This window comes from Anneissia japonica, unplaced genomic scaffold (genome assembly GCF_011630105.1).
Source record: "Anneissia japonica isolate Jap-2015-1 unplaced genomic scaffold, ASM1163010v1 scaffold288036_len564833_cov171, whole genome shotgun sequence".
Lineage (NCBI taxonomy): Eukaryota > Metazoa > Echinodermata > Crinoidea > Comatulida > Comatulidae > Anneissia > Anneissia japonica.
In genome coordinates, this window is record NW_022706414.1 from 397,541 (window position 1) to 420,794 (window position 23,254).

A 23,254-nucleotide genomic window follows, 5' to 3' on the forward strand; every position below is an offset into this window, starting at 1 on the left:
TTGGAAACCTTTTAATCGAAGTTCGACCACGCCCACTTTGCTTTCGTCGGGGAAATCTGACCCCTCGTCGGGACATCGCCCCCCCCATCCCCGTCGGGCAAATCCTACCGCCACCCCTGCTGTTTTCACTTTATATATACAGTATCCATAAAGCATTCCTGCAAGACGCTTTAAAATTGTTTCAAAGGCCAGAGTATTATATCATACAAAAAAAACATAAAACGAACCTAATTTTTTTTTTGTCACTATACATGTCAAAAAAAAAGAAAAAAAAAAGGAAAAAGTAAAATTATAAGTACAAGTAAAATTTTGTTATGCAATGATGTTTTCTCTATAGTATGTTACTAGTGTTTTATGATAAATGTGATTAGGTTTCATTTATAAATTATGTGATTATAGAAATAAAAGGCTTGGCAAAAATTTAAAAAAAAACTATTGCTTAATTTGTAGACCGATTTGGTAGGCCACTTAGTTTTCAAATGAAAAAAAATAGAACACTTGTCCTCCGCCAATAGGCCTACTCGTAAACGTTTCCTATTCTCGACCATTAGATTTAGGCCTAGTTGGCTGGATGATGTTATTGTAGTCTATTCATTAGCAATAATATCTTTGCGACCTGTGTACTTTAGAAGGCTGGCCTGAATACAGTGGGCCTCCTCAAACAGGTTTTTTTTTCAATTTTGTTATCTAATGTACACTGTGGTTTTGTCTTAAGAACCTCATTGGAAACATGTCTTACTTGGACTTTCATGGGCTTTCCTTGCATCTTTTGTGTGTTTTTCCTGTTCCTGTCTTTTTTCTTCATAATTTGACTGTGTTTTTAAAAGTAGTTAAGTTTTTAATTACATAGATAAGATATTTATTAATAATTGAATTTTAAAAGTAATAATTTTAAAAAATTTGTTTATTTAGAGTAAGGTTAATTATTTAACCTTTGTATATATTTTTTTATATTGTTTTTTTGTATTTTACTACGGTATGTATATTAAGATGCGAATAAATTCAAAATTCAATTCAACTGAGGCCATTAAATGTTTTAATTTTGAAGTCTTGTGTGAGTTTTCAAGTTTTCCTTAAAAATGTTACAAAAAAAATTGTCCTACATATTATGTATATTTGGAAAGTGTTTATCCACAATCACCTGGTTTCATTCGTGTAATACACAGCTTTGTGTTTATAATCATCGGCTCAACAAAAAGCTTACGGTTGTGATACTGTTTGGGTATCTGATAAGTTTGACATAAGATAGTATGGAAAAACGTGGCTAAACGTAACGTAACAACGACAATATTGCTACCTATAACAATTTCCTGTATCACTTACGGGCTTGTGTCCCTTTTTGAGTTTGATTCATCAGTACCTACCTGAACGCTTGTGCTAGCGCGCCCTCTTTGTTAAATTAGATCATACAGGTCACGTGACACATAACGCCGACAAGCAAGAAGCCATCTTGGATAAGACGCACTGTTTTAAGCAGCACATGTTCATTGTTCAATTACCATTAATATATTCTGTCCAAAATGAATGATTTTTCTGCTGTTCCACCACCAAGCGGTGTGGGAAATAATCCTGCATTTGCTGATGCTGTGCAAAGAGCAAAACAGGTTTGTAGAGAATAGTAATTCCAGATTTAGAAAACGTCTACTTTTCCGTTTGCATGCCATTTTGCACAATAATCTCTTGCTTGGTCTTTGCATCGTAATTGTTTTGTAGGCCTAGTCTATGGCTAGATTATCGGTTTGCGTCTGTGTAGCTAGGCCTAGGCTTCAATCTGTGCATTACATATCTGTTTACTATAGGCCTATTATTTATCAGTTACTGTATATGTTTTTTATAGTTTTTCATTCAGTGAATCGAATTGACTAAAAACAAAAAAAAAATGCGTTCCTCCATCGTATTTTTCAGTATAGGGCCTAGGGCCTATGACCGGTTGAGCCGCCGGTCATTTCTATGGAACGCCAAGCTGACTGAGCAAATAAATTAAAACGATAGAAAGAACAAGTAAATAAATTGAAATACGTCCCAATAAATATTTAATAAATCAGTGCAAAAACCGAGTATTAAATAAATTGAAATAACTGAGTAAGTAAAATGAAATAGGCCTACATCCCAACCCAAACAACAGTACCAAGATTCAAGAACGAATAAGTTAATTGAAGTACGCCGCAATTAACGCACTACATTCACTGAGAGACGCGCTTGGCGTTCCATAGAAATGACCGGCGGCTCAACTTGTCGGCGGCTCAACTGGTCATAATCCTAGCCGAATTGTTTTGCGGCCGAATCCAGCAAAACAACTATCAAAGCCAATGCTAAACAGGGGTGGCGCCAGGATTTGCCCGACGGGGGTTGGGGCCCTAGGTCCCCGACAGGGGGGGGGTGATGCCCCAATGAGGAGGTAGATTTCCCCGACGACATCAAAGTATGCGTGGTTGAACATTGCTAAAAATGTTCCAAAAGTGGTCCAGGGGGCTTATGTAATACTAATATGTAAAAAAATAGCATATCATTTTTTTTTTCTCCGACAAATAATTTTTTTTCTCCCCGACAGGGGGAGCCCCGCGGGCGCCACCCATGGATGCTAAACGTTGGTTCGAATAAATTTGATTACGAAAAGAAAATTCAAAAAGGTGGTACCACGTAATGATGATGCCACGGATGTTTCATACGAAAGTTCAGATTCATATTATAAGACTGGCCTTTAACTGTTTCAAAACTAAAGAATTGACTCGGTCATTCTGGCAATTTCTTACTGGATTGCAAAACAGTATGTACAGCTCGTCGTGCTAGCAAGCGCGGAAATGCTGTATTAACCTGTATTTATAAAGGTATATTTTTTTGTTGGAAAATGTACTTTGCGAGTGGTTGAATCATGTAAAAATGATTTTTAATTATGTGTTGTGACTGAGATTCTCCCAAAAAACGCCTCAGAGGTTTGTTTTTAAGCGTTTGGAAAACAAAAATACTGTAGACCCCTTAGAGTAGTGTTGTCTTGATTGCCACACCATCTCCCCCCCCCTGTACATCTCTGGATTCTAGGCAGCCACTTGGTTCAGACTCCAATGTCAAACATGTTGGACCCCATGTCCAGTCAGCAAGGCTAATGATTTTTAAAAATTTTCGCCAAATTTCGGCTAAAAACAGTTCAATTGGCTAAAAAAAAATTGTTGACTTTAGCCAATTGGCAAAACAAACAAAAAATGTTAAAGTGATCCCAGTTAAGATTTGCTCCGGGCCTATTTTTCCACAAAAAATGAACATCAGATTTGAGCCAGCTCAGTTGTGTAATAATATCCTGGTATAGGCAACTCTCTCGCACCACCTAATTACTCGAGTCTACAGCACTAGCATTCAAAGACCCGTCCCCCATCATCCAAGTAATAACCAGGGCCAACCATTGTTTTTTAACCTTGTAGTGCCATAGATATTATACCTCAATTTGGGTGAAAGGAGTTAATTTAGTTGTGGGGTTTTTTTTTTCTATCTTTAATATAGTTTATATTTTTTATACACAGATTGCGGCCAAGATTGGTAGCTCAGCTGGCCCACCAGCGGGTGTTGTAGAGCCACCACCAGGGATCCCCTTGGGCATAAAGCGACCCATGGATGACGGTGATGGCATGCCAGATGCAAAGAGATCGGCTGCTGAGAATGATCGTAAGCCGTCTTATTACCTTCCTTAAGCAGATAGCATGTGAACATGAAAATGATACCTAGTGGAATAATTAATCTGTAGTATTTTAAACAATATTTAATTACTGTATGTAATCACTGGAATTAAACATATGAACCAAATTATTAAAACGTAGTCTGGTTATTAATGCGCCATAGGCACATTTATGCAAATTAAACATTTTTAATTTGCTTCCTCGTTTTTTTATTGTCTCTACCAATTAGTTTACAGCTTTTGTAACCATAGCCACTGTTGTGACTAAACCAGTTTAATAGTACTGTCCCTATCAATATTTATATATTTGATGCTAATTTTATAGACAATGTTGTTTGTCTTGTGTACCTAAATGTATTTTCTCTTTTATTTTACCAGCTTTCGGTGCTCAATTAGCAGCTTTGGCTCAACAGCGACAAGGGTAATTTGTTGTAAAATTTTTAACATCAAAATATATGCAACCAGCTTAAGCAAAATTCTACATTTGTCGGCACTTATAATTTTGCACTAGCACCCAAACGTATGAGAATCGGCATCTCAGCCAATCTCAGGTTTTTACAGTTTGAAAGAAAACATGTTGAAGAACAAAACTGCCAAATATCTAGCTAAAATGTATATTCAATTTTTTTTAGACAACAAATCTTAATATAAAATTAACTAATTTTTAGAATCTTTGGAAGCGGTTTTCTGAAATCAGCCATTGCTTATGTCCAATAAATTAAATATTCATAACTTCAGTAATACATGTACTCAACCAACTCTCATGAAATATACACAAGCAAATGTTGCTGTCAGAACTGGTCACATATAGGTATAAAGTCTACTCTCAAATTTTTTTATATTATTAGCTTATAGAAGAAACTTGTATAATAATTGTACAGTAAATAATTTTTATTATTCATATTAGGATGCCTGCACAAGCCACAGAAGACTACAAGATTCCAGATGGCCTTGTTGGATTAGGTAAAAAAATATTGATGCTTAATTATATTAAAATATGGAGAACACTTGCAGCTGATCCTGTCAAATGTAAATACTAAATAATATGCAAAAGTCGGTGCTATTGTCAAAACAAAAACATTTTTATTAAGGTAGAAATTTTTCGAATGACTAGATATATAAATGACAAGTTTTATTTATTAGAACAACAGAGATTGTAGAATGAAGGTGCTTCATTTAAATCAACGTTCTGCAAATTGGTGGTCGCCAAATTATATGGGTGGGTCATGAAATTGACAGAAATGAAATAGCTTTATTTTGTTACTATCACTATATTGGCATCGCTGATAAAGGGAACACTGGGTCGCCACTCATTTTTTAATGTTTCATCAGTGTAAAAGTTTGCAAAACGCTGCTTTAAATCGTTCTTGAATTCAAACAGATAAAAATGATCATAATAACAATAAATAATGTTGATCTTGTTTATGAAAATGCATAATGGTGTATTAATGATGTAACAAGTACTCATATTACCACTGTGATTATCACACACAATTCCAGGAGGGGTATACCTTTATTAGTGGGGTTTTCAATTGTTCATACCACAACCTCGGTAGGGGTAGTAACGTAATTGGTTTCCCTAATGGACTCTAAATAACGATTGTCTTCCAGTTATCGGCCGTGGTGGGGAGCAAATCAACAGGCTACAGACAGAGACAAGTTGCAATATTCAAATTTCACCAGGTAGGCCTTGCTTCCTCAAAAACTGATGGGCTGAACTAGCACACAGATAATGTACACTGTTTATAGTATCTGTGACTAGGATTATACCTTTAGGCCTAACTTCCTCAAAACCTGTTTAGCATGAGAGCTTAGGATGATCTCCGTTTTCCAGCTAGTTCATTAATAATAAACTCTCTATGATGGGCGTCATTTTCTTATACTATTTACTTTCCATGGGAATTAATACTTTTATTAGGTTTGATCCATTGTTGTTCATAATTATAAGTCTATATAATAAATAACAGATACAAAAAATAATAAATTTTACAGGGTTAGAATTTTTTTATTGGATAATTAATTTTACTGTAACATTATTTTTTCTTTTACAATTGTGTAACTTTTCTGTGTGGGAGGACATTCTCTGCTCTTGATCAGAAGATGCACACATTCTGAGCATAACCCCACACCCTGTAGTGGAGTACACCCTTCCCCCTTCCACAATTTATTTAATAAAAATAACAAAGGTTCACCTGTTAATCCCATCTAAATTTTGGTGGTTACAAAAGCCTCTTCCCTTCTACCCTTCCAACAAGACAATCTCCATCTTTTTTTTCAGCTGCACAAACAAGATGAGTGGTTCATATTTTTGTACTAATATTATAAGTTTGTATGTATTTACAGATAGCAATGGAATGCCAGATCGGGTGTGTACATTATCTGGTAGTAATGTTTCTGTAATGTAAGTCATGAATGAATTTTCATTCCTTTATTTATTAGAAACTGCATCATTACTAATATTTTTTGAATAAATGCAGTGGATCCAGTAATTAGTATATGGTTCTTTTATGATGATATGGTAAACTTATTGACTTAATGTTTCGCCTGCTTCCTCCGAGGCTTAATCATAATTATGTGATGATATGACAATAGTGGGCATTCTGGTGGTTCCAATGAACCTTGACCATGAAATTTGCCAGATGACCACTTGTGATTTTCCAAGCGGGGTGTTTGGAGGCCGGTCTCCTTCAAAATGTTGTCGGATATGGGTGGTAATTTGTATGCACCTTGATCTAGGTTCATGTTATTGGGATGCAATATTATCTATCTTATAATCTTATTTATGAATTACTTTATCATGCTGATGTTCCATTCGGTTTCCTTGGCTTGAATTTAACAGTTTTCCAGTTACGATTATGATTGTGTGTGGTCTGTGATGTCTGAGTTGTGAATGATTTTGGATGCTGAGAGTCTGCTTCATCTGGTACATACCCCTGTGCAATGCTGTCTTTTTTATGTTCATTGATGCGTGTTTTTATAGATCGTCTGGTTTCCCCAATGTATGTGTAATCACAGTTACACCTGTCAACATGTGTCTTGTACCTTTTTGGATGGACCAGGTGGTTTCTGAGTGTTTTGTAAAATGAAAAAAAGTATTGATGATTGTTGTTTGAAATGAATTATTGTTAGAAATTGAGCGGTTATAAAATAATATGTCTACCTATTTTTTTTTTTTTTTTAGGAATGCAAGGAATGCACTAGATAAGATCATTGCCAAAGCCAAGATGACGGACGCTGAAGGAACCGTTACTGAGGAGATGATGGTACCAGGCAATAAAGTAGGCCTGGTAATCGGCAAAGGGGGCGAGACCATCAGAACTCTACAGGTTAGTAAACCATAGGCAAATCATTCATTTGTAAATTTTGACTATAATTCACGCCATCTTCATTTCTGTGATAATAATTATTGTACTTCTTAAAAATAAAATGTTATTGATAAATATAAACAGTGTAGTAATGGGATTGATAAATGCTTTAAATTTATATAATTAAGGAAGACATACTGGGTAGGACAACTAAATACCAGTCAGTTACAACACTGATGTTTTGGGAATTGTTTTTTCCGTCTTTCATATCACTTTTTCCTCGTAATGAAATTTGTTAGTTGAGAATATTATTATGCCAGTGCGTTGTCAACACTAATGCATTAAGGTAAATGCGCAATAATTTCATCTAATACTGTGTTTGGTTATGCTATTAGCAGTAATAACAGACATTCACTGTTTTTAATTGTAGGATGAGATTGGTGTTAGAATGACCATGATTCAAGATGGACCACAGAACATCGGTATTGATAAGCCACTTAGAGTAAGCGGTGAACCATCTAAAGTACAGGTAGGGACATTATTTGTGATCTGTGAGTTCATAATGACTGCATTATTAACAAGAACTAGCACATTTGAAGTTAAGGGAGCTTTAATTTTCTGTCATATACAACAGAAAAGTACTAAATATTAACATGAATATCTGTTAAATGTTTTCCTACCGTTTTTATTCACGTTCACAAAAATAATTACCAAACTCGCTGAAATTTGGCGCAATTAATACGCAGACAGTGAAAATACGCACAACGCAACGCGCCCAAGTTACCATACACATAGATCCTTGTTAATATCTCGATAACTTGACAGACCTCATTGAGGTCTGTCTGTTTTTACTTTGGATTCTCATGGCCAAAGTATTTTTGGTAGTATATTTCTGTCAAGTTAATTAGGCCTGAAGCACCAGGCCTAAGCACAAGCTGCTGTTACATTGAATGTGATAGTGTTTCTGCGTACAAACGCACTAGTGAAAGTGACGCTGCCATGACACTAGTTGTCAGATTTCCCTACTTGAAGCACCAAACCAAATTATATACTTTGCGTTGTGTACACAAAATTCATTTACTAGTACAATTTACTAGTATAATAAGTATTTAAATAGGTATAATCATGATAAAAAATAACACCAAATAGATTGCATATTGATAGCACATACTGGCGCATATACCTCAGTGGGGTCCGCTGTCAGTATTCACTTAGATTCAAGCACTAGAAATCATCTAGCCAGTCTTATTAGCTACATTGTATGAAACTACAGTAAGTCTTGAGTTTTTGTTGTATTTTAAAAATGTTAATGTGAAAATATTATAATTTCAGGAAGCATTCCGAAAAGTACATGAACTACTTGAATCTAAGGGCAATGATGTAAGTTTCTTATTATTTTGTTTTTTCAATAAATGTATTACACAATTTTAGAATTTACAAGACAAATGCAATACATAGAAAACTATATCCTTTAGATCATCAAGCAATATTAACAGATTTATACAATTTCAGTTTAAATATATGTACAGGTAGTTACCTACCAACCTATTAAAATTCATATTAATAATATGATTATTAATGACAATAAGTTTTTAAAAAATAAACATTTGTGTTCTAAGATAAATATGTAATCAGTGGCAGCTTCTAAGATTTGCTCTTGTGGGTCTTGTTTTAATTCACAATTATCTCATTTCTTTAGCTTGGGAATCGTGGGCCAGGAATGGGTAATCCATTCCAAAGAAGAGGTCCTCCACCTAATGGTCGAGAGGTAAGCATTTTCGCTTTGGATCTTTTGTTCCAAACTCTTGCTGATTTTTTTACAGCCTGTAAATGTTGTTATAATTCATTTAAACCATAAGTACTGTCTTCTCCACTCCCTGGGCAGTATACCTAGTCATGCTGCATTGCATGTAGAATAAACCTTCAATGACACAACATCCAGCTTATTGAACTAAACTGGTGGTAGACATTGTGTGTGCACTAAACCGTGGAGATCCTTACTGGTCTTAAGTCACTGCTTCAGTTCCTTCTAATGCTCACCTTGTGTTTCAGCTGGAGGGCTGAAATACAAGTTATGATTGCGCACCATTTTTCTGATAAGGCATTTAAGTTGTTGGTCCCGTGTTTAAAAAAAACAGTACATTCTTAGAAAAAGAGTAGGGGATTGTCTCCTGGTGTACAGCCAATTTAATCACCAGAAAAAACAACACTGAAAAAAAAAATTTCAGACTTGGTGGGTTATCTTTGTTGATTCACACCAAGTATACTCCTATCCTAATAGCTACATATGCCTCTGAGTGGAGAGTAACAACAAAATAGGCCATGAAAGTAGCTCTAGACTGGGTGGCCTCGCCCACCATAACTATATTGCTGCAAGTTTTATGTGTCATGTCTGGTTTTCCCATAAAGTATATGGGTGTGATATAACAACATTATGCCCATATATGGGCAAATCATATATTTGTCATCATAGGCTTAGCCAGCGAGCCGTTGGCTGTCAATTGAATGGCCTAGTAGTAGAATTACTTAGGACGGCCACTTTTACCGTGATGGCTTGGCCTAATCAGCTTGGCCTAGCCTAATTGGGCCTGGTCTACCTTTAGCAAATTCTTTATATTATTCAAATCTATTGAGTGTTACATTAAACTAAAGCTAAATCATATTTACGTTTAATAAAAACAACATCTATTGATTGAATGTACGTTGTTTTCATACCAATATTCGGTGGGGATTCCCAAAAGTGCCACGCCCACTGGCATCCATTTTTGGACGGCCTATATCGTTTTTCTGGCTGAACCCCTGTTTGTCACAGAAATTTGTTAATATGGACTGGAAGTATTGTTTGAAGTGATCAATGTGACCGTGTGAATGTGAATTGACTTGTCCATGAATAAATGTTGAACCCTCCACATTTCATTTGATGCCAGGTACCAGTTCCAAAGTTTGCTGTGGGTATTGTGATTGGCAGGCAAGGTGAAACAATTAAGAAAATCCAGGCAGAGTCTGGTGCACGTGTTCAGTTTCAAGACGGTAAGTGAAATCATATCATTTAACAATTCCAATCATATTTCAATCACAAAAAAGGGTGATTTTTGTATCAAAGCCAGTAAACATTCACACAGTTTAGAATGTTCACAAAATTAGTTTCAAATTTAATTATTGCATCAGCACAAATTTTAGGAGACTGCTACACTCAATATATAAATATGGAACACCACATGAAGTAATATGTTGTTTTCATGTCTGTACAGTTTCTCAACAGTCTAACCCTCACATGGGAAAAACAGTCTTTAAAAGAATGATGAAGATTTCATGTAATAAAAATAAAAATTGTAATAATGTAAAATATGTGTTATGTACAGATACGATAAAATATATCTAAAACCATCAATCATTTTACTAGAATGATTTATGCACCTGCTAGAACCCGGAATGATTTCTGTGGATGCTGGGTGCATAGTGTGCGAAACAGAAATAACTGGCTTGGTTGAAGTTTGACAGTATGCCCAGCCATGAGTACTTTTTAAACATAAGTTTTAAATAATGTTCAAGCAATTTATTTAAAATTACCAACATAACATATTTTGAGCAGGAAGACCCATAACAATTTGAAAATAAAGGAAATTATTATCTACAAGAAGACTGAACATAAAAATGTGTAGTACATATTTATTTATTTATTTTTTTTTCGTAAATAAAAAATAGTTGGGAATAAAGCACCATTAGGTGGGTTAAAAACAGTGAATTGAAATGTAAGCCTATACTTTTGTTCAAAACAAATGCTACCAGGTCTTTCTTTTATTTACTTGGATTGTACAGATTTACTACATTTGATGCATTACAGTTCCCTCACTCTCTTGCAGTCTGTCCATCATCACCATTTGGAAAATTTCATCCAATTATTCCATCACTCAAAAATCCATTTAATGCATAATTCATTATTTTACTTTATTCAAATAGAAATGGCAGACAATGAAGAGAAGTATTCCATTCACAGACTTGTCTACCATATTTCATAAACATAACACATCTTCCAAATAATAATTTTATGTACCTCGAGTATTTTATTTGACATTTGTTAAAATCCTTCCAATGGGTAACAGTTGAACTGTCTGGAGATTTTTTTGCACTCAAAGCAATGTATTTTTCTTGGTTCTTTTAGATGATGGTGGTCCGGAGAGAATTGCCATTGTCTCTGGCCCTGAGGACGCAGTTATGAATGCTGCTGGTGAAATTGAGAAGTTGATTGCTAGTGCTAATGTAAGTTTAAAGTTTTAAAACATGTCAGGTTAATATTGGAATTTTAAACACATTTTATACCTAATATTCTTATTTTCTGCCCACACTTCCTCCTTCCATTTCCCACCACCTTTAATTAACAATTTCTGTTAAGACACACTCCTAATTTAATGTAATTCAAGAATTTTGCCAACTTTATTATTTGATTAAATCTTTCTAGTTTGGATTATTTTTCACTTTGCACCTTTGATAATTTTTACAATTTTTTTGTTAAATAGGTGCGGTATAATTATCTTGTATCATTATTATTATTATTATTACCTAAAAATGAAACTGGTGTAACATATGCATGGAAATTATGTAATATAGAAAAGTTTAAAAACTAGTGAAGAGATTGCACCAACCCATCATAATGGACCTTTTCGAAGTGTCAATCATACTTAAGAATTGACCAATCAGAAATATGTGCGCGTCTCACAAACACATGTTTTCCCACAAACTTACATGTTTGCGTATCTTTTAACATGGCTTTGTGGGACCGTAGCAACAATGTCCAAGGGGTGTGGCTAGCAAAAAGGTCCACTGCCGAAAACAGCTCACCCATAAATTCACTTTCTTTTCGGTAGAAATTTAATGTCTAATTTTAATGCACCATCTAGAGTTTCATCTTTTTTAACTTCATCACTACCATTTCGAGGTAAATATTTAAATGACACCAAATTCTCATTTTCAGAGAGATGTTGACAGAGGAAATGGAATGCCAATGAGAGGTGGCAGAGGAGGTGGACGAGGTGGTTTCAGAGGAGGCAGAGGTGGCTTCAATCGTGGACCACCAGGAATGGGAGGTCCAAGAGGTCCCCCTCCACACCATGGAGGTGGTCCTCATGGTGGACCGCCTCATGGAGGCCCAGGAATGAATACACTAGAATATGCAGTGCCGGCAAACAAGTGTGGAATTGTCATTGGTAAAGGTATGAAGGTCTACATTTATTATTTATTCCTGTCTATACAGTCGTCATGTAATATGTACATTTGTATAATTTGACTTCCAATTAAAGACCACTTTTGGGACCTCAAAATGTGGGTTGGTCTCGGGTATCCAATTGCTGGTGGCAGTCTGAACTAATCGTCATTAAAAATGATCCGTTGTGCACACAGTGCGTTGCGTTCTTCCTAGAATCATGTCGGTCGACAATCGTTGCGCCCAGCCCGGCTTTGTATTTAATAACTGAAAATTCATTAACTACCCTTTAATTGTCATTCTGTCTGTCTCGTATGACATAATTAAATATTTGCACCTGCTAGAACCCATCATCCTATCCTGTGGATGCTGGGCGTATAATGTGTGCTACAGAAATATCAGGCTGGGTTTTCGCTAGCACCACCAGGGCACCTGTGTCCAATTGGAGGGGTTTGATAGTAGGCCTAGCCACAGACCTATTGTAAATTTATAGTTACTACCATAAAGAATAAACAATAACATGAATGTTGTTTTATGAAGGTAAAGCATTAACTACTAGTAATTAATCTTAAAAGTTTTAATTATTATTCAATACTTTTTTGTAAGACTGATCATTTTTTTATGCTTGTTTTTTCTTTTCTTCGTGTTTGTAGGTGGTGAGAGCATCAACAATATCAAAGCAACGAGTGGCGCACATGTTGAAATTAGTCGTAACCCAGGTCCACCTGGTCAGAAGTTGTTCTTCATACGTGGAACACAGGAACAGATTGACCATGCCAAGTACCTCATTAATGAAAAAATAAATGTGAGTTTTATTAGATAGATCTTCTCACACCAAGAACTCATTAACAAGAAGGAAATGTTGGTTACTTGTTCCACTAACCATCATGTTGAAGACTCGGCTGTCATTGACCATGAGAGTAGTTGACCTATACACAGCCTAGCCATTGAGATATTTTTTTTTTATTGTCATTGATAAGTCTTCTATAAATATGTTCTCAACATAGCTGTAAATCTGTGCTTAAGATTCTTGTGTTTCGGTTTCTTGTTTTTAGGCTCAATGATTCTTGCACCACCATTTATACAAATTTTCATGAAATATGATTAATTTTTGTTTTTGTTTTTCAGAATGATCCAAGAGGTCCACCTCCACCACAGGGCGGTGCTCCCCCATATGGACAAGGTCCACCTCCAGGGTATGTTGAAGTTAAATTGGTTTTTTTTTTTAATTATCCTTTAGTGCAATTATTTACGAAAGAGTGTATTCCACATTTTGTGTAGTGCTATAAACTTCTAATATTAATAAAAACAATTTTGAAGTATTTAAAATAACTGGGATGTATGCAGACAACTATTAAAATTGTACATAATAACTTTGGTTTGTATATTTGTTTTTATTATTGCAGAGGTCCACAAGGAGGACACCAACCACCTCAGGGTGGTCCACCAGGGCCCCCACAACCATACAACCCCCATGGTTGGGGTAATGCATTTGGCCAATGGAATCAACAGGTATGTGGTGAGATTTCATCTCACAGAAACGGCATTATTTGTATTCGTTAATAAAAAATGTTTAATTTATTGGTAAAATCTTTGACAGACTTTAAATCTTTCTACCAACAGCAATCCCAGACTGACACAATGGCTGCCTGGGCATCATACTATGCTCAGTTCTATCCTCAGCAAGGAGGAGCACAACCAGCTAACCCAGGGGCACAGCCACAACCGTCATCTTCATCTACTCCATCCTCAAATACATCAACACAGTCGCCAGCAGCATCTCAAGGTAGGCTTTATGTTAACCTTATATGGCATTGAAGGTTTAAACCTCTGTCAAGATTATGAAATCTTTTTTACCAAAAACTGATGTATGCCCTTATATAGTGATGATGTGATGTCATCATGGCCATATTTAGGCATGTCACATGTATTTGTCAAACAAGATTTGATAGTCCCGACAGGGCTTACTGAACACAGGGCATATAAATTCATCACAAAACACTTCACATTGTTTCTCATCACAAGAAATATTTTCCTCGTTTGGAAGAGTGAGTGCCTGCATTGAATTAGTGCATGTACACTTCTGCCCTAAGGACTCCCACACAAATAAGGGCTCTACTCTACGGCTCTGCACACAGTTCTAAGTGCTACGTGACTTTTATACAGACTTCAATAATGTGAATCGGTTTGCATTCTTACTGATTATTTCAGTGTTTACATAGGTTGCTTCTTACCATGTAAACCAAAAAGATGTGTAGTGCTGATAACCTTAAAAAATGAGCATTGGTGATTATTATACAAAAATTAGGAATACTTCGATCTACAAATGTAAGCAATTGAGTTGAGTCCTTTTGTGTATACCAAGCTTCAGATACTCGGTTCATGCACCCTTTTTAAGATTACAAATCATTGACTACATTCCTTCCTCAACTGCAAAGCCACCATTCAACAGCAGAAGTTTCAACAAGTCCAGGCTAACCATTTTATTGATTCTCTACTGTAGGCGTGAAGATGACTGCTGACGGACAGCCAGATTATAGCGCGGCCTGGGAGGAGTACTACCGACAGCTGCGACAACAGCAAGGTGGCGCTGGTAGGTGCCGCTTTACTAGTCCACCTTCTACACAGAACAACACGTCTCTTTAGTATTGTGCTATCCTCTTCCTTTCTACTCATTCTGTTAATTGCCTCTCTTTTTACTTGCATGACAACTGTTGCATAATATGAATATATCTTTCTGCTGAACATGAGTTCTTGTACTCCAAATAAGGCATTATACCTACACTTACAATAAATCTAGATACCTTCGGTGGTTTCTTGAACATATGGTCTTGCTAATGAGTGGTATTTCTTTCATAAGGCTGTTGATATCAAACGTAGATTTTATTGAAAATATCCACAAGCTAATATTTATGTATATCTTCATTTTTTTTTAAAGGGCTGCATTTATTTACCGTTTCTAATTTGTATATAATTTACTCAGGACAAACTGTGACGCCTAAATAATTTATAACATTCATTATGTTTGGAAAAACTGAATAATTATCTTTTTATTCTAATTATAAGATTATTAAGATCAGCCTTAGTTGTAGCAAAGTATTTGTGCAACTTATTGAATTGTGAGTAAAATTAGTATCGAAGATTAGAAACATTTAGTTAGTATTCATTACTATCAACTAGAAAATTGGTATTAAATTTTAGAAATATATGAGGCTAACCATCCCAAAACCAGTGAACTGTTGCTAAATGTTAAACTGAGTAATTAGCATAAGAATGTGGCAGTATCGTATACTTTAGTACAGAGAACTTTTACTCATAATTTAATAATACAGTAGAACCCCTATGAAGAGGACACTCACAGGACCAAAAAAGTTTCCCCTTAATAGGGGTGTCCTCTGAATAGGGGTTGACCATAGTGTTAAAAAATACATTGTTAAACTTGCCTAAGTCCACTTTGCCTAACTCTAATCTAAGTCCATCTTATTTTAATGGCAAATTGTTGTGTTTTCCACAAGTCAAATTTTATCTAATTCGAACAGTTTTTTAATGTCATTTTGGATTCAACTTAGGCAAGTTCAACTACTTCCCTTCGTTTCATGGTTGAAAAATCGTTCCCTTAATAAAAGTGTCCCAAAAGAGGGGGTTCTACTGTAATAGTAAATTGATTCCAGTAAATGACCCATCATTTTAAAGCTTATAATGTGGAGAATATGATTTTATAAAAAGTTCTATTTTCATGTTTTTGTCACCAATGCCAAACTTGGCACTGTGAATATTTGCTGTGGTCATTGTATGTGAAACATTCTGCACCTGCTAGAACCCATCATCCTATCCTGTGGATGCTGGGCGTATAATGTGTGCTACAGAAATATCTGGCTGGGTTTTCGCTAGCACCACCAGGGCACTTGTGTCCAATTGGAGGGGTTCGATAGTAGGCCTAGCCACAGACCTGTAGCGGTGAATATGTTGCATTGTTTATATTGTTAGCATTTGAGTGAAGTGGATAAATATCTAAAACATTTGAACACTTTCCACCCTGCCTGTAGCAGCTGCAGCACCAGCAGGACAGCCACAGCAGGCAGCACAAGCTGTAGCATCAAGCCAGCCCCCAGCTGCAGCTACCAGCCAGAGTGGAGCAGCCGCAGGGGGCGGTACCCAAGATTACAGCGCAGAATGGGCAGAGTACTGGCGTCAACAGGGCTACTACTATCCACAGTCACAAGGAGCCCAGCAGCAACCCCAGGCACAACCCCAACAACAGGTTAGTTTTTGGTCATGTCAATATGTATTTAGCATAAAACACAGAGGCAGCACCAGTGGGTATTCATTGGGGCAGTTTTCCTTTTCGTCGGTCAAGCGTGGATCCCGATTTTACAAGACTCTCAGACTACAAATATTAATTGGCTTTCCATCATTATTTTGATTGCCAATCCCTAAAATTTCTCCCCACGAAACCACCCAGGAATTTTAACGATGCTCTCTGCAGTGCCACGGTTTGGATCTCCTGCCAGACTACTTTGATAGTAACAAATACTCTGCAACTCCTTATTCAGTAAACATGGATGGGAATACGTGTTGACCCCCTGATGGCAAATTTCCTGAGCTTCAACTGATAGTACCTCATTCCTGCTGATGTGTCATGCTGGACAACTTGTATCACAATGTTCCTAAATATATAATTTATTTCTTGATACAAGAAAATCTTAAGCTACATTTCTTAATTTAATTTGTGGGGAAAATTTAAATTAATAGTGGTGATACATTACTATGAGACAGCATCTATAATACTGTATTGAATCACACACATCAACTCTAATAATAATGCAAATTTTTTAAATAATTTTGTTTTGACATGCATTGAATATTTACATTATTTTTTTTCACAACAGCCACAGTACTAGCCAGAAAATGCCCAGATGTGATCAACTAAACAGGTGAACTTTTATAGGACTTTTTAGGCTAGCTTTGTTTTATTATGTAACATGTTCATTTTGCTGTTTAATTTCTATCTGTATCTTCTTGCAAACCTTACACTTTAATACTTCTAGTAAAAATTATATGTTAATTTACCAACCATAGCATTTTTTTTTTTTTTTTTTTTTTTTTACTATTTGACAGTTTATAGTCATACAAAATCTGAAATTGAGTTATTCTTTGTTATATTTGCTTTTACTTTCTAACATTGTCTTGAGTGTTTTGATGTAGTGAGGAGCTTTGTCAGTTTGTGTATTGATATTGAGATTATAAAGTGTTTTTTAACCAACCAGATATAAATGCTTTAGGCAGTGATTTCTTCACCCTGTCCTCTACTGTATAGTTTAGGTGAGCAGTGTGCTATAGGAAAGTCCATTCTGGGTTTATACATTTGTCCATGTGAAGTGTATATATATATATAAAATAGTTTGTATATAATTAATTGCAATTTAGGTATTTTCCATGATCGATTCATAAAGTGTTGCAGATTTTTTTAGGATGTATATAGTTTGTTATTGATGCAACTAGGAAACTTGTTTATATATTTTTTTTTTATTTTATAAAAGTACGAAATAGTAATAGTATTAATAATTGATCTAATAATAAAGCATGGTAGATTCATGATGTAGGTGATGTTTTAGTTTAATAATTTTAATGATGATATAGTTTTTTGGGTAAATAGAATTGGCGCAAGATTAATTTATTTCTCACAATTTTCATTACTTTCACTATTACACACATCCCATTTGTATAAATTTGTGGTACACCACAAAATAGTTATGAGGAAAACTGATGTTTCGAGAGTATCGGCAAACCTGGCGACTCATCAGTTCTTCTCGGAACTATATAATATATGTGGTGTACTGCAAATATATACTGTGGTGTATCCACCATAAACATTTCTCTCATACCTTGTTATCTTAAAAGAGATGATTTTTGGTAATTTAAATGAATTTTTCATGAAGATTGACAAGCTAAAAAAGTTTTAAAATATATATTATATTAGAGTGATATCTACTATATTTTAATAAAAGTAGATGTATTTTTAATTGAAAACACTTAAATTGCACTTATATACTGTTTTGGTATGATGAACATTTGGAACATGTATTGCATATGCCTATTTATTGAAGCTAGGTTGCCCTACAACTACCTGGATGGAACCAAATGCAGTTTGTGGCAACAATTGAAATCAATTACAACTTCTGCACTCTAGCTTACTGTACATTGTTACACATTTCCAACATTCATGCATTTACACAAACATGTATACATACATGCATACATTCGAACATGCAACAACAGAAATATTGTATAGTCATACATTTCATTTAAACTTCCTTTGGTTGAGGACCGTATGCTGTGGCTTCGCAGCTGTAAGTATACCAGGAAAAACCAATATTGTTTGTCATTAGACACGTAATATGTGCAGCAATTAAATTTTAATTCTTTGACATTACAGTATTTCTATATTTTTAATTGATATAATCTATTTTTTAACATAAAATGTAAATATTTTTTTAAAATATGAAAAGTACATGTATTATAAACATTTTGATATCCTTGATAATTTTATTGCATAATATACTGTATTTTAATGTCAAATTAAAAATGATTCTTTAGGCTAAACATTGGCATTCCTACGTTGTGTTAATACCGTGTTTATGATGACTAACATAATTTAAATTTTTATACAAATTCCATCGATCTTTGCCTCACTTTTGACATGCATACATGTTGATTTTATTATTTTATGGATGACTGATATTCTTGTGAATTTTAATCCATTTATATTCTTTTATGTGTGTTTTCTATGCATTTCCTGACAACATAAATCATGATTATTTTGTTGTATTTGTTTGGTTTTTAATATGATATACAGTACAGTAATTGACCCTTATAATTCTGTATTTATTAGTCACTCATAATATGATTATAACCTTGCAGAAAATGTTGATATTTTTTTCAACCATATAAATTTATTCTAGCCAACTTACATGCTCATTATCTGAATACCTTGTGCTAGTTTATGAATGGAATTTGATATTATATTTTTGTATTCTAAATCTTGTTGTGCATACTCATGAAATTTAATTGAACTCTTAACCTTTTGAGGACAAATTTGCATATCTAATGTGATCATGAATATTCATATTTCTCTAATTGAATTGTATATTGCTTGGCCTGATCTGTTTTTGTTTTTTACTTTCAAACAGAGTCCTAGAATTTCACGGCTTTGGGTGGAACATGTAGGTACATACAAAACAACCCATCTAATGCTTCCACACTGTATCAGGTTCTATGGATTCATGAAATTTCTCAGTAATTCAATATGAAATACATAATACTTGAAATGATTTTTAAAACTTTTTCTTAATATATATATTTAGTAATTCATTTCAACATATTATAATTTGCTTAGGACTGAACTGTTTTTAACTAAAAACTTGTCATGTAAAAATAATAATTTATATATTAACCTGATTATTTATTACCATCATTACCAATGTTATATTTATAATGGCTTTTGTTATGTTTATTGTTAGTATTTTTTTTATTTTATCGAATTTACAGTGAATTGTTATAAATAAAAAAATTTTTATCATTTAATTTAATACTTTGAAGTACATGAAAATACATTAGTTGAATATGATATAAATAAGATATTGAAGCAAATATCAATATTTAGCATGTTTTCCAGCTTTCTCTCTAGCCATAGGTCATTACTTCTGTACATCCTCTGTTGCTGCTTCTAGCACCCTCTGATATCTTTTAAAGGAATGACCCATTTACATGTACATCAATTCCTTTTCCGGGAGTGTGTTGACCAATTAGGATGGGTGTTTCATATATATATATGTGTGAATATTTTGAGAAATATGTGGGTTTTGTTGTGTGGTACCCCTACCAAGCATACTGAGTAACGATGATTATTAACTATCTACATTGTGTCCCATACATATATTGATACTACAGTATTGAATTTAATAGAATTGATATTCCTATGCGAGATTCATCAACTTTCATGCAAGATTTTTTGTGTGAATTATGATTATTATCTGTCTTTACATTGATCAATGGAAACCAATATTATTTTTTTACTTTGTCTATAAATACATTTTGGTATGTTTAGTTCTATAGTAAATGCCTTGTAGAATCTATCATTTTAGGTATTCAAAATAAATGCAATACTTGATCTTTCGACAGCAGACTTTAGATAAGTTCATGACTGTATTTAGTATCATTGCTTAGTACAGTTGTACTGTACTATGTTAGATTTAACAACATTCCTTTAAATGTTATATTCATTACATTTTAAATATTGAATTTGTGTTTTACATAATTTATCATTTTAAAACTGTTTAGCTAGGGGATGGGAGTGTTATTGGATTTTATAGTAGGTTATTTTATCTAGTTTTTGTAATGGAACACTATTATCAAATTTGTTTGATATTGCCATTTATTAGCCATTCTCCGAAACCAAAATTAATCATACATTTCTTGTGCCTTTGTTTATACTTGGTGTTGTATGTTTATGCTGCTTCTTTTTTGAATTACTTTTCTAACTTAACACGTTTTTAAATTTTATGAGATTTTGTGAGGGGTTAATGTTGGACCAGTTTATATATGTTTCACCTATTTGATTGGATGATAGGTTTCTTTGTTTACCCATACTGTTTGCACGTAGAGTATGTGGGAGGTTGTGATGATGTAAACGAAAGAAACCTGGGCAAAGCCAGATCATTTGCATGGTCCTGTGTGAAACATTAGCTACATGATGGCTGTGCATGTGTGCGAACAACAGTCGTGTATGAAGTGATTGAAGTTGCAATGGTGCGTGTGCAATGCTATGGTTATTCGTTATTGTCATGACGTTGCAACATGCATCTTTTTATATATTTCCAGGCGTCAATGTTGGAGTTAGAACAGCAACCACATATAATGATTGATTGATTGATTGATACTTTGATTCATTGTGCTATGGAGTATTTTGATTGATTGATTGATTGATTATCAACGAGTGTCTTTGATCTTATGAAGCCTGATGACTATTACCATGCAGTTCCTCCATTACAACATTAATCTTGATGTTTTTGCCAAGTCCAAGATAAAAATTGGTTGTAGTTGAGTTAGATGTTTTTACCACATAGACTTAATGTAAATATATAAACACGGTGACCAAGGTAAGGAAAGGTCCATGTTGCTTCAAGGTTTTTAAATGTAAGAGGTCGAAATAAGATCACCTAGTGTGCATCTGGACTAGGTTTCATCTACCACTTATCTACCGTATGTAATTTTTCAGTATTTTATTTGGTTTTTCCCCCCGGATTTTTAAATGAATATTGATAATATGATGTGCATTTTTGCAATGTGCTGTCTTCCTCATAGATAAGTAGGCTGCAGGTGGACTTACACAACTAGCAGAGATGTTCTCATCGCTATTGTAAGTAACTAGATTGTTCAAAATGTGTAATTGTTACCATAGTGGTTTCTTTATGATCACTGTTACCAATTGTTATACCATTTTAAGAATATATTCATATTATTTTCTATGTATGTTGAGAATGAACTAGTGTTTTTAAGTATGAAAATCACAAACCATGAATTATTTTGATGTGTAGAATGTAGGAATGATTCTATTTTACATTATTGATCGTTAAAACTAAGGGGTTTTTTTTTTAACTGAGGTCGAAAATTATAACTATTGTACAGTATTTAGATTCTGCTGAGCTGTAAGAATTTGAGTAGGAAATGAGCAATCCAGGTAAGTGTGTTGGAAGAAACCTTAAAAGGGCTGGGAATGTTGAAACTGCAACCAACAATTTATGGAGATGATGTAAATGTAGCATTTTTGCATTGCAGCAATTCACTCTTATAATATTTTAAGTCATGATTCTGGGAGAACATTAAGGAGGAAGGGTGTTGTATTCTTCTCAGCCTTACACCTCATTCGTTGGACAAGTAAAATTAAATTGTGTAATTAATAAAAAGCTGTAACTGTAGTTAAATATTGAAAGATATCCTAATTTAACAAGTGTAACTACTTATACTATGGTTAATGCATCATTGTAGTTGTAAATGTTGTAGGTTAAATCAATTATTGTACAGAACAAAATAGGGATGATTTCAAAACTGTGTTCAGAATTTATTTCGTTCTTGATGGTGATGTTACATTTGATAATGATACATTTTTGCTTTTGAACTATGTAACTATGTTTCTTGTTTAGTGATACATATTCCACATGTGTTGTTTTGAATGTGCAAACTTGAATCGGTATGTGTTTAGGATGAGGTACGTTGTCACATAGGTTCAAAGGCTAGAGGTGATGATGAATGGGGTGTGTGGCAGGAGCTAAAGACCAACCGCCACGGACGAGTCTAATGTAAGTAAGGAAAGGAGTCTTTGGTAGGGCAGTTAGCAACACTACTGAACTTGTATTGCAGTATTATTTTCTCATGCCTGTATTTTCTTATATTGTATGTTCATAATAAAACAATTCCTTACATGCTTTATGAATAATTGTGTTTTATTTTTTTTTCTGGATGAAACTGTGTGCCCACCAAAATATTCAACAAACAATTTTTATACAAATCAAATGCAGTGCTTGCAGTGCTTCAACTTAATTGTTCATCGCTCAATGTCATGCGACTGGTATCATTGGATTTACATTTTTAAAATCTCATTTTAAGTAATACCCTGTATATTGTTTTACAAAATCAGTTGCATCACAGAATTTGTGGGGCCCTGGCGCTGACTGTTATTGGGGGCCCTCATACATCCCAAATTTGTGGATGTGAGACACTTGTTCTTGGCCTAGGGCCACGGTGGGGGTCCAGGGGCTTCGCCCCCCCCCCCCTGGAAGCCACGGGTATTTGATGAATAAGGGCGATTTTTTATTACTTACTTGATAGGCATCGAGTTACTATAATATGACTTCATGTAGGCTGTGCTTTCTAATGTTGAAATCAGCTTCCAAAACCAAAACATTTTGAATAAATAGCCCCCAGTCCCCCTCTGACGCCACCACTGAGAGGGGCTACATGGGCGTGATTTTTTTGCTTTGATTCAATACCCCCGTCTGAGGGTTCCCTTTATAGGCTAATACA

At 34.6% G+C, this 23,254-nt stretch overlaps 1 protein-coding gene across 5 annotated transcripts; it reads left to right on the plus strand.

Annotated features, from left to right (window-relative positions):
- Nucleotides 1–1,417: 1,417 nt before the first annotated feature.
- On the plus strand, nt 1,418–22,664 carry LOC117106120 (far upstream element-binding protein 1-like). Of its 5 annotated transcripts, none has more exons than XR_004444991.1 (22): nt 1,418–1,604; nt 3,516–3,657; nt 4,046–4,088; nt 4,575–4,630; nt 5,279–5,350; nt 6,011–6,068; nt 6,849–6,993; nt 7,403–7,501; nt 8,305–8,352; nt 8,672–8,740; nt 9,900–10,002; nt 11,135–11,232; nt 11,945–12,182; nt 12,826–12,977; nt 13,301–13,368; nt 13,579–13,684; nt 13,796–13,958; nt 14,676–14,765; nt 16,219–16,433; nt 17,062–17,106; nt 19,363–19,399; nt 21,053–22,664. XR_004444991.1 is itself a non-coding variant. In XM_033247464.1 (21 exons), exons 1-20 carry the CDS (start codon nt 1,521–1,523, stop codon nt 17,071–17,073), a joined length of 2,061 nt encoding a protein of 686 aa, XP_033103355.1. In that variant the 5' UTR covers nt 1,418–1,520; the 3' UTR covers nt 17,074–17,106; nt 21,053–22,664. The 5 variants fall into 5 exon arrangements, 3 of the variants coding, with proteins under 3 accessions (XP_033103355.1, XP_033103357.1, XP_033103358.1); XR_004444992.1 differs by having other exon boundaries at nt 19,363–19,395; XM_033247464.1 differs by lacking the exon at nt 19,363–19,399.
- The last annotated feature ends 590 nt before the right edge of the window (nt 22,665–23,254 follow it).